The sequence below is a fragment of the Achroia grisella genome, unplaced genomic scaffold (assembly GCF_030625045.1).
Source record: "Achroia grisella isolate CSIRO2021 unplaced genomic scaffold, CSIRO_AGI_Agris_v1 utg779, whole genome shotgun sequence".
NCBI classification, from domain to species: Eukaryota; Metazoa; Arthropoda; class Insecta; order Lepidoptera; family Pyralidae; genus Achroia; species Achroia grisella.
The window spans coordinates 132,374-153,996 of NW_026713019.1; the positions used below are offsets into that span (position 1 = coordinate 132,374).

The 21,623-nt window shown below is 31.8% G+C and overlaps 4 protein-coding genes across 4 annotated transcripts in view; 2 read left to right on the forward strand and 2 right to left on the reverse strand.

The window, feature by feature from the left end:
• LOC131850813 (uncharacterized) overlaps positions 1-4,982 on the reverse strand; it is a 30,098-nt gene extending 25,116 nt beyond the window's left edge. Inside the window, exons 1-2 of the mRNA XM_059201179.1 lie at positions 4,866-4,982; positions 2,535-2,909 (exon numbers count right to left, since the gene is read on the reverse strand). Of these exons, the coding sequence (XP_059057162.1) occupies positions 2,535-2,871 (337 nt within the window). The 5' untranslated portion in view covers positions 2,872-2,909; positions 4,866-4,982. The remainder of the gene's footprint in view (positions 1-2,534; positions 2,910-4,865) is intronic.
• A 1,367-nt stretch (positions 4,983-6,349) lies between these two features.
• Positions 6,350-9,756, forward strand: LOC131850671 (uncharacterized). Its single transcript, XM_059200972.1, has 5 exons — positions 6,350-7,171; positions 7,457-7,596; positions 8,374-8,547; positions 8,919-9,073; positions 9,665-9,756. The coding sequence occupies exons 1-5, from the start codon at positions 7,072-7,074 to the stop codon at positions 9,711-9,713; spliced, it is 618 nt and encodes a 205-aa protein (XP_059056955.1). The 5' UTR covers positions 6,350-7,071; the 3' UTR covers positions 9,714-9,756.
• On the reverse strand, positions 9,639-13,468 carry LOC131850670 (uncharacterized). Its single transcript, XM_059200971.1, has 5 exons — positions 13,299-13,468; positions 13,094-13,211; positions 12,394-12,587; positions 11,321-11,954; positions 9,639-11,094 (listed from the first exon to the last, which is right to left on the reverse strand). Exons 1-5 carry the CDS (start codon positions 13,388-13,390, stop codon positions 10,078-10,080), a joined length of 2,055 nt encoding a protein of 684 aa, XP_059056954.1. The 5' UTR covers positions 13,391-13,468; the 3' UTR covers positions 9,639-10,077.
• A 220-nt stretch (positions 13,469-13,688) lies between these two features.
• Positions 13,689-21,510, forward strand: LOC131850727 (tetratricopeptide repeat protein 27). The gene is made up of 12 exons (XM_059201069.1): positions 13,689-13,852; positions 13,943-14,334; positions 14,680-14,941; positions 15,396-15,630; positions 15,863-16,087; positions 16,693-16,864; positions 17,193-17,268; positions 17,732-17,906; positions 19,077-19,263; positions 19,860-20,035; positions 20,459-20,606; positions 21,247-21,510. Exons 1-12 carry the CDS (start codon positions 13,792-13,794, stop codon positions 21,508-21,510), a joined length of 2,373 nt encoding a protein of 790 aa, XP_059057052.1. The 5' UTR covers positions 13,689-13,791.
• Positions 21,511-21,623: the final 113 nt, after the last annotated feature.

Sequence of the window (21,623 nt, forward strand, 5' to 3'; positions counted from 1 at the left end):
CGTATGTAGGTTTAATAAAGAAATACCACAGAACTGGGTGTACTGTGATAAATACCGTACCCTCATAACCACGAGCATAACGGCTGTGGACAGCAACCTACCGCAATCCGTGGTAGTGAGTGCCTACATCTATGGTAGAGGTTGTACAGTGAACTCACTTCCTGTTGCCAATTAATGCAATAAGTTGCCGGGACCGGCCACCGCTGCTGTACAGTTACATGAGCAGATATGCTCTTCTGGCATTTGAGTTACGTGTTGCATGTTTATATTTTTTATGATCAAAATAATGAAATTTGTGACCGCGAGACCTTTCCGGAATAGAGTTTAACTACTTATACAGATTTTAAACTGCTTTTTTTTAAAATAGAATAGAATAGAAAATCATTAATCAAATACACTTACATTGAAATACTTTTGAATAATAATTTTTTTTAATCTATCCCTTATTCGGAAAGCTGTCTCATCACAAGAAGAACGAGAAAGAAACTTGCGTGATGCTCTTTTAAATAATTTAATTGTAACTTTACTCTTTTAAGTTGAAATGTGTGAATACAATCAACCAACTAACTAACACTAATTCATTAAATTCAAAATATTAGATGCACAATCTACTGGTTAAGTGACTATATAAGAGTAAATCAGTCGTAGTGATTAGAGCAGACCAGTCCCTACAAGCAGGACCCGTTCACGAGTATACGGACGAAATAGTAGGTAACCAGTCCTCAATACATAACACTTATATTTATGATTAGGCTCTGTGTCGGTCTGAGTATCGTTTTGTGTATATTAAACTAGCTGATCCGGGCAATTTCGTCGGCGTCACATTTCCTACAATTTCGCAACATTTTTTATTCCAGCTCTGCTGCTATTGATCGTGGCATGATGTTATAGGATATTCTATAGTCTTCTTTGATAATTGAGCTCAATGCTCATAATCAGATTAGTTTTACCGGAGATTACCAAGACATCCAAACTTACAAATTTTATCTCTTTATATACATATAATGTATATTAAAAGATGTGTATTAGTTGCCTTGTTAGGGGAGGTCTACGACTTAGAGGCGACTATTGATGAGGATTAATTGAATTAATATTTAATAAAGCTTTTTTATTTATTTCTACATTATAGACAAATTATTTAAAACATCAGCTGTAAGCATAAATATTATGAAAAAAATTTCGAGATATATAATTAGAATCATATTATATTATGTTTGGTAAACGAAATGAGATTTTCGTGGCTTCACTACGAGAAGCTCTATAGATTTTGGTTACGAAGAAAATTACGCGAAATTGAATTTTTAGCATGGTATTTTCCACAAACTACTTATGAGTATTTATAGAATTTGAAGGAGCAATTTTTTGTTCCATATATGTGATAGCTTCATACATACAATTTCAATAAACTAATAGAATTATTAGGGAATGAGTGCAATATTAAATAATAGTGACAAGATCTATAAACCTCGAAAAGATCAAGTTATTTATAATAAAGTTATTACTAGTTACTCATCATTTTTATTGAATACTGCAGTTACATAGGCAAATCGAACAAACAATTAAACTTGCGTGTTTTGCTGGCCTACCTGACTTACTTACATGCACTCTGAATGAGTATGTATACGATGTTCCATTTTAAAGCATAGTCAGTGCAAATAGCAGCCCGTGTACTAAATGTTCGTAGAATTTATATGCGTAGAAATTTAAATTTTATTGTAATAGAATAGGTACTTTTGTCAATTATGTGAGAGTATAAGTGCCGAATAATGTACAATGATACTGTAATCACTTTTCTTAACTATAACTGAAGGAAAATTACAAAAACGTCTGTCTTAAACAAGAGTATTTGTGCTCCCGGGCTTAGTTTTGCCAGCTGTTCTACGGTTTCAAGACTATATGTATATATAATCTTAGTCCTTAGGAATAGGAACGCATTAATTAAGGGTACCCATGCCGTCACAATGTTTTATCTGATACATATGTTCTGGTCTATATGCGAAAGTAACAATATCCCGTAAAGTTGATTGGTAATTTGTTTTAAAAATGTAGACGGTACGTATTTGAAAATATAACTTTTGCAATAGATGGCACTTTTGCGATTCCCATTGAACAAAAATGTAGTTTGTTAAAACATCAGGCGAAATTGTAAATTACTATAAATGCTCGCACCGGAATTGTTATTAGGTTGTGACCTAATCTTGCCGATTAGTTAGCCTCAATTTAGATAGCTACAAAGCTTATCGCTTGTCTAGAAGACATGCCGATCAACACAAATAGAGCATATTTATAGGGGTCATAAAATTCTAAGTAAGTATATAATTTGTTTGATGGCGCAGATTTTATTTTAGACTCGCTGTAAACAACGCAATAATTCAGAACGTAATCAAACAAAAATAAATTGATTTGTTTATGGACGCAGCGATTACTGAATAGATCCTTGGGTTTTTATAACCCGAAGAAAACTTAATAAATCAACGATACAAGATATTTAATGTATTAACATAAAACTATGTATGTTTATAATAATTCCTTACCTGCATAACATAATGCGATATAGTCCTGTGTTGTTGACAATTCCTCCGGAAGACTCCATGATATTTTAAATTCATTCCCATCCAGAGTCCATCTAAGATTACTTTTAATTTTATCATTGGCACTGCATTCGCTTATTTTTCCATCTTTTTCACTAATATTTTTATTATTTGTGGCACTTTCTGTATTTGTATCAATAGCATTGACAAAGTCCTCAGTGCGTACTTCTTTTGGCTCCTCTGGTACGTATTCATTCACAACTTCACTATTCTCTGTTTTGTGTTCATTTTCATGTTGTTTCTCACTGATCGCACAATCGACGTCATGTTCTTCGGACATGACTTTATTCAAACCGCCTACTTATACATTATATTTAACTGCAAAATATAATCGAGTATTTAATTTTTCAAAACATTAACTGACGAAACAAAGTAACTATACATGTTCTCCATTATATTACTCGTTAGTGATATTCTATTATATCAATACGTCTCCTAGTATAGTTACATCACGTAGCAGTCAAATAGGTCGAAAGAACAAGTCTTTAGAGGATTATGTCCTCTTATACAGAGCAAATGCTACATAGCTGTTGTCTATGTAGAGAGTACTGACAGTAGGGAGCATTTGTGCAGGGTGGCGGGGCGAGCAGGGTGAAACGGCGACGTCGCGACGCCAGCCTGGCCGGCGCCGTCGCCGACCTACTGCTTCTTAATTCAGACATTTCATTAACTGCTAACATATAATCATTTTACAATCTACTTGTATTTAGATACATATACTTAATAAGAATCAAAATAAGAATTTATAGGATGTATATTTTTTTATTACTGATTACTTAAGTTGGAATAATTTAGCTTAGCAAAATACCTTAAAATATTAATATTTATTAATATATGAAATCTAATTAACAAGATTTGTCTGATCTAACTAAAATAAAATACACTGATTCTTTTGGAAGCTTATTATGGCAACTTTATATTACTATTTGTATTTGAACTGATCACATATTTTTTACAATAACATTTTAATTAAATTTTCATAAGATGTGTATTATTTAAAGAGCTATCGATTACTTATAACAAGCTTAAGATATTTTTCTGCTTTTTGGAATATTAACTACCTGTTCAATAATTTAATACATACATTTCCCTAAAATCATGCCTTGCCTTAAAAAGATTGCTTTCGGCAATAAGGTCTCCTTGCTATAATTATATACTTGATATATTATATGTATATTTTCTTTACTGCATTATGCAATAAAAGTGTAGAATACACTTCTATCAATTAAAATCAATCTGCCTAACAATTTATTTATTTGTTTTGATATTTATATCAATAATTATGTTAAATGAGAATAGTTACAATAGTACAAGATTAATTCCCATCTATGATTTTTGTAACTCATGGAATATATACTGCTTACAAATTTTAATCTATGAGGTAGTAGAAAATGACTTGACTGAGAAGTGATTTAGTTACTATTTCATCTACTTCTGAGTGATGAGTGTAATGCAAATTCCAGTGCATCCAATAAATATACTGTAAGGGTGGTTGGATGATTTGTAATTGAATAAGGGAAGAATAACCAACTTTTTTTATAAAATAGTAATAGTATTTATTGTATATATTGGCTGTAGAGATATATAGTTTGCCTTGTCTTTGAGCCATAAGTTGAATGATCTTACTATCACCTTATGAATGCAAAATAAATTTGGTGGTCGATTAACATATCTACTGTTTTATTTAGAAACTAGTACCTTTCACTTTCTGAAAATATGTTTATTAGTTTGAGAAAGATATTATGATATTATAAACAGGTGTAAATTAGTAAATTGTATAATTATTTAGTTCCATATGTTTTACACCTAAGTAATTATAATATATAAATTGTTATAGAATTAAACATTTTCTGGACTATTAAAAAAAAGTTTATATTTTAGTATTAAAAATAAAAGTAAAACTGTCAATGAGTATATAATATTTTTAATATTTTTCTTAATGTCTAATTAAAAATCTTTGATGATGCGCTTCTTAGATAAATAAACAAATGATTGACAGCGAAACTAAACACGGATATCTAAAATGGTATACTTTCGTATAAGATACTAAAGTCTATATTCTTTACAAAACCTATTATATTAGTATACAGTAGAACAAAATACTATAACTAATTTATATGATGGCAGCAGAAATAAAATATATTCATTTTTCAGTCAAGATCGATAATTTTAGGTATCACGTTTATAAACAAAACCATTAAAAATGCGACGAAAAACACTGTCATAAAATTTGCACATTTAAAATTAAAAGTTTGTAATAACACCACAACATACACAGGTCACTGTAGTTTTTCCAATAATTTTCATATCATATGAAAATCAGTGAAGATATTTTTTTGTAATTAGAAATACCTATCCAAAATTTTCACTGCAGGTAAAACGACCTGCAGCAAACACTTGACAATTTTGACATTGAAGTTTTCGTTCAGGAATTATTGACTGAAGTCAAAAAACAGATTTTTAAGTCTCTTAATAATTATTAAGAGACTTAAAAATCATTAGAAAAGTAAGAATGCGGTATTTTTGAACTATTATTTTCCGACCAATGTAATGAATAATACTATTAAAGGAACGGGGATTCCAAAACACAGCTATATTAAGTAGATCAAGGTAAAGTTGGAGTCGTGTTGTATCAACAACTAAAGAGATTGATGGAAAATCGTAGAAAATCAAGGCAAAAGCTCCACCGACAAGAGAGTGGCTCTTATATAATGAAGAATGCATGCACAATGATAATGCACATAATGATAATATTATTGTCAATGTCAGTTGTCAGTTTACGTTGTCATCTTACCATTGCCCATTCAGTCGGTAATTTTGAAATTTAATTTAATTTATATGTAAACAAATTAGAGCCTAACTTTATGTAAATAACCAAATCTACGTAAAGGTAGTCAGAATTAAATTGTATATGATTATAATATAGTAATTATACCTATTATGGCTTCAATTGCCCCGTCAGATACCGAGTCCAATGTAAGTGGCTTCATACAGTACAGCAACAAACATTTTAAGTACTTGTACAAATCTATGATCGAGGTAAATGTATAACTATATTTTTATTGTATATAACTAATATATAAAACTATATTAATCTAGAAAAGTTTTACAAATGTTTTAGTTAATATTTATTATGCATTTTTAAAATTATTAAGTTTATTAGATGATGAAAAGGAATGCTGAGAAGATATATCTTATTGTCAAATTGTTAAAATTCAGATATTTCATTATTTATATCAGCACAATATTAACTTCTCCCCACAACTTTATATACATGATTCTGAACAGTACACATCTTGGTCTTATGTCTATTAATGTAACTATTATATTGGTACAAACATATTTTAGCATAATATTATTCAGGAAAATAGAATATAATGACTATATTTCAATCTTATTTCATTAAGGGAAAATTTGTGAATAATTTTATTTAACTTAGATTGTAATAAGAGATACAATAAAAGAGAACAGATAAAAGTCCAATTTGTGCTATAGTTTTAACCATGTATTCATAAACAAGTCAGTCAGTGTGAGTGTTGTGCCATCTATATTCATGCCAGTTATTTACGATTAAAATGTATGTGTACATTAATTTCAGAGTATGGAGTCTATCAATCAGGATGTATTGCAAATAGAAAAGAATTTAACAAATATTGTGAAGCAGTCTGGACCGCTAGAAAGCAAATTGTCTGTCTTGCTTCTTTCATTACCTAAGGAAAACATCAACATATCTATGGAGACTGAATCATAATAAAACAAGGACACGTTATTTTCGAATTTATGAGAAATTCTGTCTTTCTAATTCATTACTGACTACTTATGGAAGTATTATAACATTAATTTTCATATTGTAACATATGAAGGATAACATAATCGATGTGTGTGCTTAGTTACTTTTAAACTTTCGTGTTTAATATACATTATCTAAAATAAGAACCGGGTCTTAACACAAATAATTTTATGGCAAATAAAGATGTAGAAAAAGCTGCTGCCACCTATCTACATTGACATCGCTGTTGTGACATGTTACTCCAGTCAGCCACGGACAACGGCTAGTGCAACCTGGTTGAAACCTCAAGAGAGGAACCTTTATTTGCCATAAAATTATTTGTGTTAAGACCTGGTTAATAATTTAAATATTGTGTGCTTAGTGCCTTATATTATGTCTAAATACCACATACAATATTGTAAATAAATGTATTTTTGTTAAATCTTTTTTATGTTCTCAATATTTAGAGCTTATCTGTCTTCTCTTATCTAAATGTAATTGCATGTTTTAAACTTTGCATCATCAAAATATATAGTATACTGAGTAAGTGGTAGTCAGAAATGCACTGACAACTTTTTTGAAATAAATTTACTAAATTATTTATGACAGCAATGCTAGTGTCACAACCTGACAGTGTGTAGACACTAGAACATGTTTTTACATATTATTGACATCTTTTAGATATAGTAATCATAATTATATTTTATTATAATGACAACAATCAGAACTAGACCAAAGTCACCAACTCGTGCTGAAGCTATTGCTAAAGCCCTAAAACCTACTCGTGTATATAATATGGGAGTACTCTTAGGTAAACAACATGTTTATAACAATGTTAGGCATGTTTATTTTCCTTAGCCCCATTAATTTATAATTCCTATTTCTTGTCTTTTTAATCAATCGTATAGCTCATTTGATGGTTAAAAGTTACTACATATATATGGATGCCTGATACACCATGGATGTTGCTACGCTTTTAGGACCCTTAAGAAATCTTATTATCTAGAAGATATCTAGAGGAAACACTTAAGTAATAAATTGCTAAGCCACAATGGTCTCATACTTCCTAGGTAGATAACATATATTTTCACTTCAGGCAACTGGGTGGAAGATAGAATCGAATGTCGTAAAGATGGCACATTGTACTTTCCACCCAAAGATGTTACAGATAAAAAAAAATTTAAACCAGAGTCTAGACAGCCAGATTTCAGACTGAATAAATTAAACAGCTTACAGGTAATTGTGGTATATTCTGGTATAGGTATTTGTAGACTGTTATTGTGATACAGAGTATAGTACAAAATTCTATTCTATACATTCCTATTGTCATAGAAAAAGTATTATTATATTAGTATGTACATAATATATTTTTTCTATATTTGTGTTAGGTTTTCTATTAAGGCATAAAACTAACTATCAATTTCAATTAAGACTAGTTAGTTCTAAATTAAAATTGTTACAATTATATAAATAATAGAGATACGCAAAATATTTAATGATATACCGCTGAGTTAGCATACCCTTTTATTGATCATGATAAACGCCTGATCTAATTATATAAGCAGGGTGGCACCCCTGTTAGATTGTAGTATGACAATAAAGTCAGTTCATATAGCCAAGTGTAGAGAAAATACCATGATTAACATGATTTTTTCTTAATATATGATAATGAGTTGGTATACCTGTCTGCGCTAACGAGTATGCGCTGGCTGGTCATCATGATAAGATGAGCACGTGGGTTGCTTATTAGTTAGTCCATTATGACAAACTGAACAGGAATTAACCACGATAGTTTCCAAGAACCGCTTGGAGTTCTTTTTGACATGGTACATTGCTTAGCAATGGAATTATTAGTCCTCATTACCGCAGTAACATAATATTACATATCCATTGCTTACAATAATCCTCTTCCCTGATCATACCTCATGTTTTTCTGATTATGCCTCACTGGTACCCCACCAGCGTACACCGTTCTATTAGCAACTATCTAAAAAATGCCGTTCCATATTGTAGGGCAATGTCTATACAATAATACGCCATGATAGTCACGACACGTGTAGAAATTTTGCCAGTATCAACGATCTTGTATACAATCATTTACCGAAACATCTGTGCGGCCCTATTCAACGATACTACAAGCGGAGTGCCCACCAATTTTACCCGCAGCCGGATCTTATGAAATGTTTCGTAAGTTATTATAACGTTTATAGAACTACGTCAGAATTGATTCAGCCGATTAGTAAGAATTATCAGACAATTATTATTTTTTATTTTAGTACAGTACATACTTTCATATGCATTTAGTAAATAGCTGTTAATTTGAAATTGTAAACGGACCTTAAATTTTATTATATTTATTTATAATAAAAGATATAGATTAATATGAGAATTAAGAGAACCATATATAAGAGTATATTATAAGGAACAATACTATTTTCTGTATATTTATAATCAAATAAACATAATACACTTTATTTTAGGGCTTAGGACATAAAGCCCTCTATTATTTTAAAAAAAGCTAAGGAAATCACGGTTAAAAGCTACTTATGTATGTACAGGGAAATGTTACTGAATGGGGTTTAAGGAAATACAAACAACACGAGTGGGCATGCACCGACGTCTCTGACTACGTGTCAACTCTGTATGAAGACACTTATTTACCGCCGCAACCGTATCAATATCTACAAAAGTGTGAGCGAAGAGCGCGAAATTCGTTAGTAACAATAAGTTTTTTTTATTAGGTAAATTAAATTATTTAAGTTAGAGTAGCAAACACACTTACAGCATCCCTGTTGGAGGTAACCGTTATATTTTTACATGAGAGCGCGATTTTTAAGTGACATAATATAAATAAAAGTATTTTTTTAAATATAATTGGAACGGGAAACGAACTGTTGCTTCACCTGTTAGCATCGCCATTACACAGCACCGAGATCACATTATGTGATACGAGTGATATTACTCATGCGTTGCCATTCTAGAGGACTAAGATATCATGTCTCTTAACCTATAATGTCACTACCTAATCTGAATGTATTACCGTTTCGATTCCATTCGGTATTTCTGCTTTTAAACCAAAAGACAGTTTGCAAAATCATGCCTTTTCGCGGCTGCAGAAATTTGTGATATATAGTATAATGATTACTGGTATATATATGTATACACGCAGCATGCAAGTACATATACAGAGTCAAAAGATAATTAACTTTATTGGATATCACAGAATTAAGGAATTCATAATTGATGGTCATTTAATGTCTGAATTATGTAAACTCGATTGTAGGTTTTTACACTTTTATTGCAGGAGCTTCACAAAAAGTTTCCGATTTAAAATGACAAAATCAAAACAATGATAACATCAAGAATCATTTTCTCTTCACTTTTTGCAAAAATTACGAGTCTTTATAATATCACATTTTGTTCGACAAGAGGACAGTGACGTCCGTATAAAAAATTGTAACAATTCTTAATGCTTTCACATAGCCGACACCTGGCTTCAACACGAGATCAGCAAATAGTCTTAACGCTAAGTTTAGTCTCAAACATTACGACTTACAACCACTTAAATACTACTTGATAACTTAACAAATACCTTAATATAATGGCAGTTCATGGAACCTTTAACAAAAGAAAAAAAACTAATATCGAAGCGAAAAAAGATGGCAAAAAATATAATGTCTAGATCATTTATAAGAATGTTGAGGCTGACTAGTGTGCTTAATGAGATCCGAACGAATTCACTTGAGGCAACTTAATCAGCCCAGGGGTTTTAAATATACTGTTAGGCGTGTGCTGCTGTTGAGTAAATACAGTTGGTGACATAAAGTTCGGTTGAGCAAATCTTGGTTGAGGTATATGCACATGGCCATTGTACTGCATTTGTGGAAACACTGGCGAATTAACACGACTAAAATTTTGTGGAGTTTGAAAATTATTAAAGCTGGGAACTTGATTGTCTATGACCATGGGTTCACCACAAATAGATTCTTCCCGCGATGACGGTTGCGAGAAAACATTCCGCTGATTCATACTAGACGTCTGAGATTCAAACCCCGAACTTTGACTGGAGGAGCGACTCCCGTTTACATTTAATATCTGCCGTTCTCCTTCAGATCCCCAATACCCTCCTGCAACCCATGAAGTACTATGACCCAGCTTACTGGGCGAAATAAGAGGTCTTGAACGATTCAATGGCGTTGGAGTGATAAAAGTGGGAGTAGGATTGAATTTCCTGAGAGAAAAAATAGGATTATTTTTCATTGGTTTCTTTGGGCTGCCTATGCACAAAGAACTTATGCTTTCATCTAAATCCGAGTCTGAATCATCTTTCACTAACTTCTGATATTTATTGAATGAAGGTTGAATCGTAACAGTTTCAGAAACTGAACTGGGACTCTTAGTGAGAACAGGGTTAATGCAGAATGTAGAATTATGTTTGGGTTTAGTCCAGACACTGTCAGTTCTTGGTGTGAATGATTTACCATTCTTATAGCTACTGCTTAGTGGACTTAGAGTATCATTGGAAGAATCTGTTAAATTATGTAAACCAAATTTACTCAATGACACATCATCGTCAGTACCAAACGAAAGAGTATCTTCATCATCCAGTAACAGATTAGTTGAACCATTCACAAGGTTCTTCATTCTCTTTGGTGTTTCATGACTTTTTATAATTGTTGCAGCCTTAGTTTTCATTTTCATGTACCCTAACATTACAAGCAAAATGCTTGACAACTGAAACAAATAAAATCATATTTTTTATATGCACATTGAATTAGATTTATCAATAATAATTTGTTTATTATTCAATGTAGAATATTTACTCATGTTGCTATTTACTTGCGCTAGTTTAGACAAATTTACTATAACATGATTATAATTATTGTGATATTTGCACCACATCTATCTTCCAACATGTGTGCAAGTAAATTGCATTATGTGTGACTATCATTGTACTCACCTTAATTATACTCATTATAACTGGATCTATGGCAGTGGAATGGTGTGCTAAAGCAGTCAGTACAAACACTGACCATAATAAGTCAATTAAAATTATATGCTTTTGTTTGTTTACATTCCAAACATGCCCCATTATTTGAATCACACATACAAAGCCACCCAATATTTTCTGTGTCAATATTGTAAAATTATCCAAGTTACTAATCTTAAAATATAATATTTTTGGCCATCTCTCTACAGAAAAGAATGTATAATCTAAGTCAATGAAGTAGTTTTCTAATGATGGAAATGCCATCACTGTCTTCATCCTTGCAATAGAAGCTATTCTTTCTAGAAGACCACATGTTATTTCTTTTATATTTGTCACAGACATATACAAATTCTTGTCTTTCATTATATTTGTATGTAACTCTACAGTCACAACAAAAACAAGTATGATTGCGATTAACATTGCAATATTATTTATAGAGCTCTTGAGAATTTGATGGTGTGTGTCTATTTGTTGATTCCTCTTATCTAATGACCTTGTCTCCAATAATTTGGTGGCAAGAAGAGTTTCTTTCTCTTTGTAGAGTTTTGTATGGAGGACTCTTTTGCATGGGCTGCATAATTTGTAGGCTTTATCTAGTTGTGTCCTGAAACAAAATGTGTGAGATATATAGTTTTCATAATGACATAAATTATTAGATTAGGGTTGAATGATTGTGGTCCAGCGGTTTAGCACCAGTATTGTTCAGGGTTATTATTTTTATTAATAATAATAATAATAGAGAATGCAATGAACTAAAATAATAGTAATTTCTTAGCAACAATAGCCTGGGAAGCATGCCATCATCTCTCAAATTATTTTTTGGTTTGATATTGGTGTTTCCTTCACCACAGAGTCAATCAGAGTGAAAAAAAATACAAAGTATTGTAATTTTCTTTCACACAAATTAATGTTAGCTAAGCTGTAACAATGAAAATAATATTTTTTAATGAAATTGTGTCAAGAAAGAAAAAGTGTCCCAGTAAGTCTTTATTATTAAATAAATAAATATCAGTATACTTTAATTATAGTAATCAGATTCTCACCTATATGTATCTATTTCTTCATCAAATTTCTTCTCATTTATTGGCACAAAACTGGCAAGCTGTGCCACTTTCAACTGCTGGTTTATGTTGCACATCTTACAGAGACCATTTTTGGATGGACTTTGTTGAAATACTTTTGGCATACTGAATATTTGGTCATTTGTTGAAATTATAGGTTTATTGTAATCACCATCCTGAAAAAAATATTGGTCAGGATTATGTAACAAAATCATAATGTTCAACCAAAACCAAATTCAATAGACAATCAAATTTTGGTTTATTGAAATAGACACTTCTCTAAACACTAACCAGTCCTTAACAATGTTTAACATTTTATATAGTAACCATTTATATTTTATAATTTCAAAATGAAGTATATTAATAGAACTTTATTAATATTTTATAAAGTTACATTATAAATAACTTTGATGCCCTAATGTCTAACTATACCTAAAAATTTATTTTAAGATAATCAAATATCTGTTTTACTTAGCAAAAGACAAGACAATGTATTTTCAAACATATGTACTAACATATGTATGATATTAAATTAATAGATATGAAATTTAATTTATCACTCATGTATCAATGCTGTTTCTATTCAATTTTAAGTTGAAATAGGCCGAAACTGAATTTAAAATATCGTGTAGATAATAAAAAAAAAAAGAACAAATAAATGCTAATCAAAAGAATGCCGTACCTTAGTGAATCCATTATACTGTTCACATTTTGGGCAAGTCCAAGAGTTACGAAGCATATATTTTACCCAAAAGTCATTGTTGCAAAACCAACAATTTACAGGCCATGGCACTGATGACCTAGATCAAAAAGTAACGAATTAATTACATAAAATTTAATAACAGGCGGGAAAGCGGTACCTCATAGTCGCGGGGTTCTTGTCATACCTTAATTTGGAAAATAGTTTGAATACAAGTATACTGCACAAAACAGTTATTAATAGTATCAATACTGATTCCATATTATGGATAAATTTCATATTTCTAAAAGTTAATTCAAGTTTATGATAAAATTCATATTTTATTTTGCTTAACCTAAAAAGACACGCCAAAACCTATACATGCACAGATTAAAAAGACCATAAATGTATGACTGCCACAGATTTCAAACTGCCATTGTCAGATGATAAAAGCTTAGAACGAGAAGTCAGCGTAAATTTCATTTTCTGCCGATTTTTAATATATAGAAACACCAATTTTACTGTCTACATTATAATTACGAACTAAAATGGACTTGTATCCAGAGCCGTAAACATTAATAAAAAAAAAGTGCATAACAAGAATAACATGTGAATAACCTCTTATTTACTTTGTCCGATTATTTAAAAATATAATTAAATTTCTTTATATTGTAATGTAATAACAGTAGATCAAAACAATCATGAAATATAATGATAATAATGTTTTGCTTTTGTGTAACTTCGATGAACAACATTTAAAAGGTAAATATTGTATTGTAATTTTGAATGTGCAAAATATATCTCATGGTCGGAGACTGAAATTCAATGATATTAAAAACAATCCTTTTGCAGATAACAAAGATGATAAATTTCTACAGAACATATGGTCTGGAATGTGGTCAATGGATGAAAATGATCCGTGTAAAACCTTATTGGACACTAAACTTGAGATAGAATCACTTGCAAATTACATTAAGACATTAAAGAATGAAAACAGAACTTTGAAACCTATCCTACATGTAGCTATCAAAGCATTTTTGATATATTGCAATCACAATTATAATCCACATCCAGATAAATTAAGTTTGGACGAGTACTTAGGAACAATTTGGCCTAAAGATGTTGATGCTGCACTGAACCTTCAAAGAGACTCAGAACCATTGTATGTGAATATTTTATACCCAGAACTTCTATATTTATCTGCACAAGTATTAAAGGCCCTTTGTTTAGTAGAGGAAAATCTGGTAAGTGTATTAACAATTTTTATAACTTCTTAATATATTTTTTATTTATTTATATGTGTATATATACTACCTGATATTTATTAATTATTTACTGCACAAAATAAACACTTTATTATTATACTTTAAAACTCTGTCCCAAATCAGACAATAGCTATATATAATAGCAAAAGCTCTTTTCTTTAAAGTTTCAATATTGTATATGTTCGGAAATAGGATAGAAAAACAAATTACAAACATTTATAATTATGAGATAATCACAATCTGATGTACAGTCACACATTATATTATTGTTAGTGTTGTAATGTAACTTTTATAGCATAGAAGTAAGATTGTAATTATTTTCAGCTACACCTCTGGTGGTATTTCAGAGTGAAAGTAGCTCACCAGAGAGCGTTGGAAGACACAAGTGCCACACTGTATGCAGAATTAGAACTTACTATGGCAAAATTGACAAATGAGATACCAAATCTGGAGGAGAAACCAAGGTTACAAATTTTGCTGTGTCTGGAAATTGGACAGGGATTTCTGATATATGCGAGGATACATAAAGTTGATGAGTACTTGACGAAGGCACAAACTTTAGCTGGGTTGAAGCTGGAACTTACAGGTATAAAAAATATATAAAAATGTATTATACACAAAAATATGTGCACGATTTTTGCTGTTATACGATAGTTATGTTATATAAATCAGTATGTTACATATAGTAAATACATACTGAAATATTTTGTCAATCTAGAATTATAACCAATATAAATATATTGGTATCTTTGAAAAGCTTAGGGGAATTTATTGTATTATTTTGGTTGTCGAAAATTATATTTTTTTTAGGTACAAAGACATTTGGTGCCAACTGCAGTCCATATTAGGGTGTAAGAGTAAGACACTCTCATGATTGATTGATTCTTTCCCATCCATTCTATTTGCTATAACATAATAATATATGACATTCTTCTCTCTCTCTATTAAATAACTAAAAGATGCACTGTTTAACCATAGACCAGTGTAATATATTTTTATTAAATACTATGTGTAAAATCTCATTTTAATATCATTTACAGGTATCTTAGGTAAAAGAACCAAGTTTCAACAGCAATCACTACCACAGTTGGCATTATTTAGTGAACTGGACTTGAAAGTGGATCGTCCAACAGCAGAAGAAAGCCATGGTACATCAGAGCTACCACCTGAGATTGAACTGCAAGATGATGTACGGCTAAACAAGATTAATTACAGTGAGAAGATTAATCAAGCTGTGCTACCCAGTTTGGAGCAAATTTTGTGTTTGTTGACTGTGTAAATAATGTTTCTACTTGTTATGTCCTTTTATACCCCATCCTTTTATACCTCTTAACTGTTGCTTTCAAAAGCAAATTCAACTATAAAGATCTTTTACTATTAGTGTACAGATTTTCTTATTCTATTGATTCGTAAACCAATTTCGAATACTTGCAAGCCTGCTTGAAAATGAATGAAAGAGCTAATTAATATGTATTTCAATTAAAATATTTTTTACAATGTTTCATAGACAATACATACAAAAGTCGCAGCCCAAAGACGATTTGATGATGGAGGAACTGCAACCGTACATCGAAGCTGTGCTGTCACAGAAAAGTGGCGCGTGGCCGACGCGGGTGGCCGCTCTGCTAATCAGGTGCAAGCTGGAGTCAGGACATAAGCGTACAGTCGAACGCGCTATGTTACAATGCGAGACCATTGTCAATGATACCACAGGTATCGCGTCTACCAGCAGGTGATAATTTTATACTGTACTTATTATTATTGAGAATGAAATTACAGGGATGATAATGAATGGTAATGAATGAATGAAGAATGTCCCATAAGTGGTTAGTAGTAAATAGTAGTACTTTTTACATTGCACTGAATAAAATATTTTTCTTTCTTTCTAGTACTTTTCATGTATATGCGTGATGGTTATTCGACATCAGGTGACCTGTCTGCTTTTTTGACGTTCAAAAGTATCTATAATGCTAAAACATAACTTTCATTTATTAATAAAATCATCGGCGTCACATCTGCAGGGCGATATATGACAATCAACAAGGGTTATTACAGGGTACAAGGTTGTTCCATTGAATACAACAACCGTTATAGGTTTTTTCTGTTAAGATGACCTATAAGCTGCTGACAATATGACGATGTAATATGCTCGGTAGTTTGTGGGTATGAAAGAACTGGCTCCTGATATACAGCTCACGCTAGTTTGGCAGGCCTGCAACAAACTATACACTGACGAAGGTTTAAATAAATTAAAAATAGTTGTCTAATACAGTTTGATGCTATTCCAATGACAACATAATATTTCTGAAATAAAATATTGTGTGCCTTTACTTTTAGATTATCATATCTTTGGGCGAGTGGGCTACAGCCTGCTTGGACCTGGAGGCAACAATTGGCAGATCTGTATGTAAGCTTGGGACTGGTGAAAGCTGCTCTTGAGGAATACCAGAAACTACAGCTATGGGAAGATGTCATTGTTTGCTATACCATATTACAACTCAGACATAAGGTATTGATGTTTGATATGAAGGTCTATGTTTTGTCCGTATATAAACTTTTATTTCGTACATAAGGGAAGTAAGGGATATTATTTTTAATGGATCATAATGGAATAAATCCGCCGTCTGATGCTGACGGAGCTACAGTAGAGAATGATAAGATGATGATAAGGTTAGGTCAGATAGCCCATCTTGAGAAATCACTAGGAATTTATCATATCCACTCCCTCATTTCAATCAGTTCAATACTTTTGTTTTATTATAATATTAGTAAGGATATTCAGACAAATATTCTCATGAAGCCGCAGGTGTGTAATTGCATATTTTTTTCAATTTCAGGCAGCGGAAGTCATACAAAAGCAAATTGATACAAAACCCACAGTGAAATTGTACTGCTTGCTTGGCGATGCAACAGGTATAATAATTTATTTTTCACCATACATACTCATAAGCAGCAGCAGTTTATAAAACACGCGTGCCTTATAAACACAAATAGAGAAGTTGTGATCCATAACCGCACTGATTGCTATTTTTTCTTATCGTATTTGGAACTGACCGTCACGCAACGCCAGCCAGTAGGCATCCAGCTGATTTAAAAAAGTAAAACGGCGGGGAGCAACAGTGTACCTCATAGTTTTATAGTTGAGTTTATTTAAAATCAAGTGTGTTGAAAAACGTCGTACGATATGATACATACATGCGTATTTAACATACTCTGCGCTATTACGTCGTCGCCTTCGGGTCGGGCTGAAATTCAACCTCGATTAGAATTAGAACCTTATTATAGATTTTAAATTAAATTATTATAGATTTTAGATTTCAGATTACGTTACAATACATTAACTTATTTGTAGTTTTATAAAAAAAATTGTACACAGATGATGTATCCTACTATGAGAAAGCATGGGAGTTCTCTGATCACAAGAGCAGTAGAGCGCAGCGTCATTGGGGCAACTATCTGTTCAATCACAAGGAATATGAGGCTTGCATTCCACATTATGAGAAATCAGTCGAGATTAATTCTATTCAAGAGAGTGTTTGGCTCAGATTAGGGTAAGTACTTAATTTCAATTTGAACTATAAATAGATTTGGATTGTTAAAGAAGCTAAAGATTTAACTGATTCAGAATTTTTTCATTTTTTATCTAATTGGAATTGCAAATAAACTGATAGGCCACCTGATGGGAAGAAGCGACCGTCGCTTATATACATGAATACTACAGATATCACGTTAACATATAATGTCCATAATACCGGACATGTGTTGCTATTGAATAAAATGTTAATCACCACATTCTATAGTTTCATATCAATCAAGACGTTCCTTGATTGACTGTCACAAGTTATTGTGGGTCTTCTTTTTATTACCAGTATTTATAATCTGCATCATCGCATAAACATAACTACCACATAGCATGTGTGTAACAAACTGCATACACAAACAAAGATGTTATGTGAAAGTTTTGATGGTAATTCCAATTTTTTAAATTATTGCAGTCTATAGTAATTCCTGTGACATGTTATATGATAAAATAAAATAAAAAATCGCGGTGGTTATGCATTACGTATATTTGTGAAATAGTTAGACTTCAAAACCAGGCTTGCCCAAGTTTACTTTCGTAAGTAGTAGTTGGTTATGTCGGTAGCTGATATTCTGGTGACGTGATATTCACAGTGCATGTTTGTATTTATAAGAATACCGTTACTACTTTACATCGTAAAGGTAATCATAGGAGACAGTTACTACTTACCATGAGTGAGTTAGGTTGTATTCCAGTTTTTTTTTCGTTTAATACTTTCTATCTGCATATAAACAGAGTCTAGCGAGCCATAAGAACCTTAAAAATGAATAAATGGAGAATTAGTTATTCAAATAAACTTAAATTTAAGCACTTTTGATTAGCTCTAGTTACTTTTTACTGATTTGGAAAGCTCTCATCACAAGAAGAAAAAACAATATACTTGCTTGTTTATCTTTTAAATAATTGTTACAGTAGTTTAGATGGATAGGTACAAATAAATGTCTATCTAAACTACTCGCCTAGAGAGCATCTTCTCTACATAGTATAAATTGAACTTGCTTCCTCCGCCTGTAGCAATGGATCTTAATGCAGTTTTTAGCAATTAATAGAGTGATTCAAGAGGAATAACTGCAAGCTCAGTTGGACAATGGATGTGTATTTTCTTATAATTCTAATTACATAAAAAGAAATGTACTTGCAGCTATGCAGCTCTAATGACTGAAAATTGGGAGACGTCAGCACGGGCGTACCGTCGGTATACATATTTGCAACCAAACACATTCGAGGCCTGGAACAACTTGGCCAAAGTGTACGTCAAACAAGGGGACAAGAATCGTGCTTATAAGGCTCTGATGGAGGCACTCAGATTCAATTATGATAATTGGAAGGTATTGTTGTTTACAATTATAATATAAAACCCCATTAAAAGGGAAATTACTAAAAGAGAACTAATGAACTTTCGAATTATTTGGACAGTTTTACCTTTAACTCTAAATTAAGATACTGAATGATTTTAAGAAATAAAAAAGTATTCACAATGTATTATTCTGTAAGGCCAGCGCTACTGCTTCAGTTTTTTTTTCAATGGATGGCAATGGAATGATACACTTCTCTAAGCTATCGGTTTACGCTGGTGGGGCATCAGTGTAAAATGATATGATGAACATGAGGTCAAATCAGTTAGCCCCTCGTGACAAATCTTCAGGAAGTTTGATAACTTCCTGAGGTAGATTTGTCACGATCATGCTGGGTCCCAGCGGGAACCGCTTAGGGGTCAGTCTGACATGCTACATTGCTAGCAATGGTGTCATCAGTCAACATTACTAACAACGGCCATTTCTCAGAAATGACAATGCATTAAAAGTACTAAGTATCACCTGTATACAGGCAGTGAGGCTAGCAGTACTGTTCATGTTATAAGCAACTCCAACTCAAACTGGCTTGTAACTTTATCATCTAAATTAATTAGAAAAAACATTTTTAGCTATGGGAAAATGTTATACTGGTTAGCATCGACACCGGTCACTTCGAAGACGTGATACGCGGGTGTCACCGCGTGCTCGACCTCCAGCATAAATATGAAGATATTGATGTGCTGTCGCTTCTTGTTCGTGCCATCGTGCAAGATAATAAGGACGCTGATGGCAATAGCGCTGGCAGGTAAAGTTTAGCCTTTTATTGCAAGAACCTTCACTGCATAGCGGATATTATATTATATTATATTTATTCGTGTTTATGATTGTATCTGTTTCTATTGCCATGGGTGTGTTCCTATTATGTATGTATTATATATTTAATGTGTATACATTATTTAGTACTTCTTTATAGTTTGGTTTCGGACTAGATGTAGTTTGTCATGAGTTATTTATTATTATTATATTAGTAGTAGAATGTTTTCTACACAGTAAGTGGTAATTAAGCATACAGCCTGTCTAATGGGAAACAACCATAATTACTTTGCTACATCAAATGCAGCACTTTCAACTGTTATAAGACCTTGACTGTGCCAGGTTAATTTTATGGTCATTCTAACCCTTGCTTGTTTTTTTAATACTTACTAAACCCATGTTTTCTTTCAAATAGATTAAGAAAGCGAGTCCTTGAACTATTTGGTCGAATCACGTCAATACATCAGAATAAGCCTGAGATATGGCAGCTGTATTCAGATTTAAGTCCAACATACTTGTTGAAAGCTCAACGTCTGCTCAAGGCTTACAGAGGATTTATACAGGTAATAACTATTGTTGAATAAACTAACTACTAAATACTCTTTAATTGTTCATGTAAATAGAATGTAAGGGTATAGTGAGGGGATGTGGTTGACTAAGACACGTCAAGACACTACAAGTTTCTCTGTATACTGTCTGGATAGGTCTCTCTAATACTGGCGTCTGTTCTATTTCAACACCGACCACAAATGTCTATTTTAGCATAAATTTAAATGTACAAATGTCCCTGTTCCACTATAAATCATGTTAGTGCTTTGTTTAGAAAATTAAATATTATTATTTAGAAAATTGATTATTTATATACATTATATTAAAATCACATATTCTCTAAAAAGTAATAATTGGTCATTTTGCTACTAAATCATGATCCTGATGTATAAATAAATACAATACAACAAACAATATATTTTTTTTATAAATAGTGAAGGCATCATTTTGACACTAGAATTCTTTTAAAATCCCATTTCCATAGCAGGATTTAGACTACAATTGTGTAATGTAAAAGAGCCAGAATCAATATGAAAAATATTTGCCATCTGTCAAAACAAACATTTTAACTTTATGTCAGAATACATATTGTTTATTCTTTACAGGTTAATATAATTAATACCACAATGCTTTAAAATTAACACATATTTACAGAATGACTGGACAAATAACCCTGAAACCTGCAAAAAAGCTGTACTATTGTCTCAATCGCTTCTTGACTATAGTATAAAGGCTAGGAAAGAAACGGAAGATAAAGAAAAACTTCAATGTGATCAACAGCTATCGTCAGCCAGATTAACCGCGCAAGGAGTCATACGAGCCGTCGAAAAACAAGACTGGCCGGAAACAAAAACAGCTCTAGAGGAATTAAAAGACCTGTTTACAGAAGTTACAGAATATATGAAATCAATTATGTAAAAAAAATGTGTTTATTTTATAATTTCAATGTACCTATAATCATGCTCTACTTGTGAGATAATAATAACTCTGGACAATAAACACAGCGCCATGTAGTCTCCCTACATATGTCA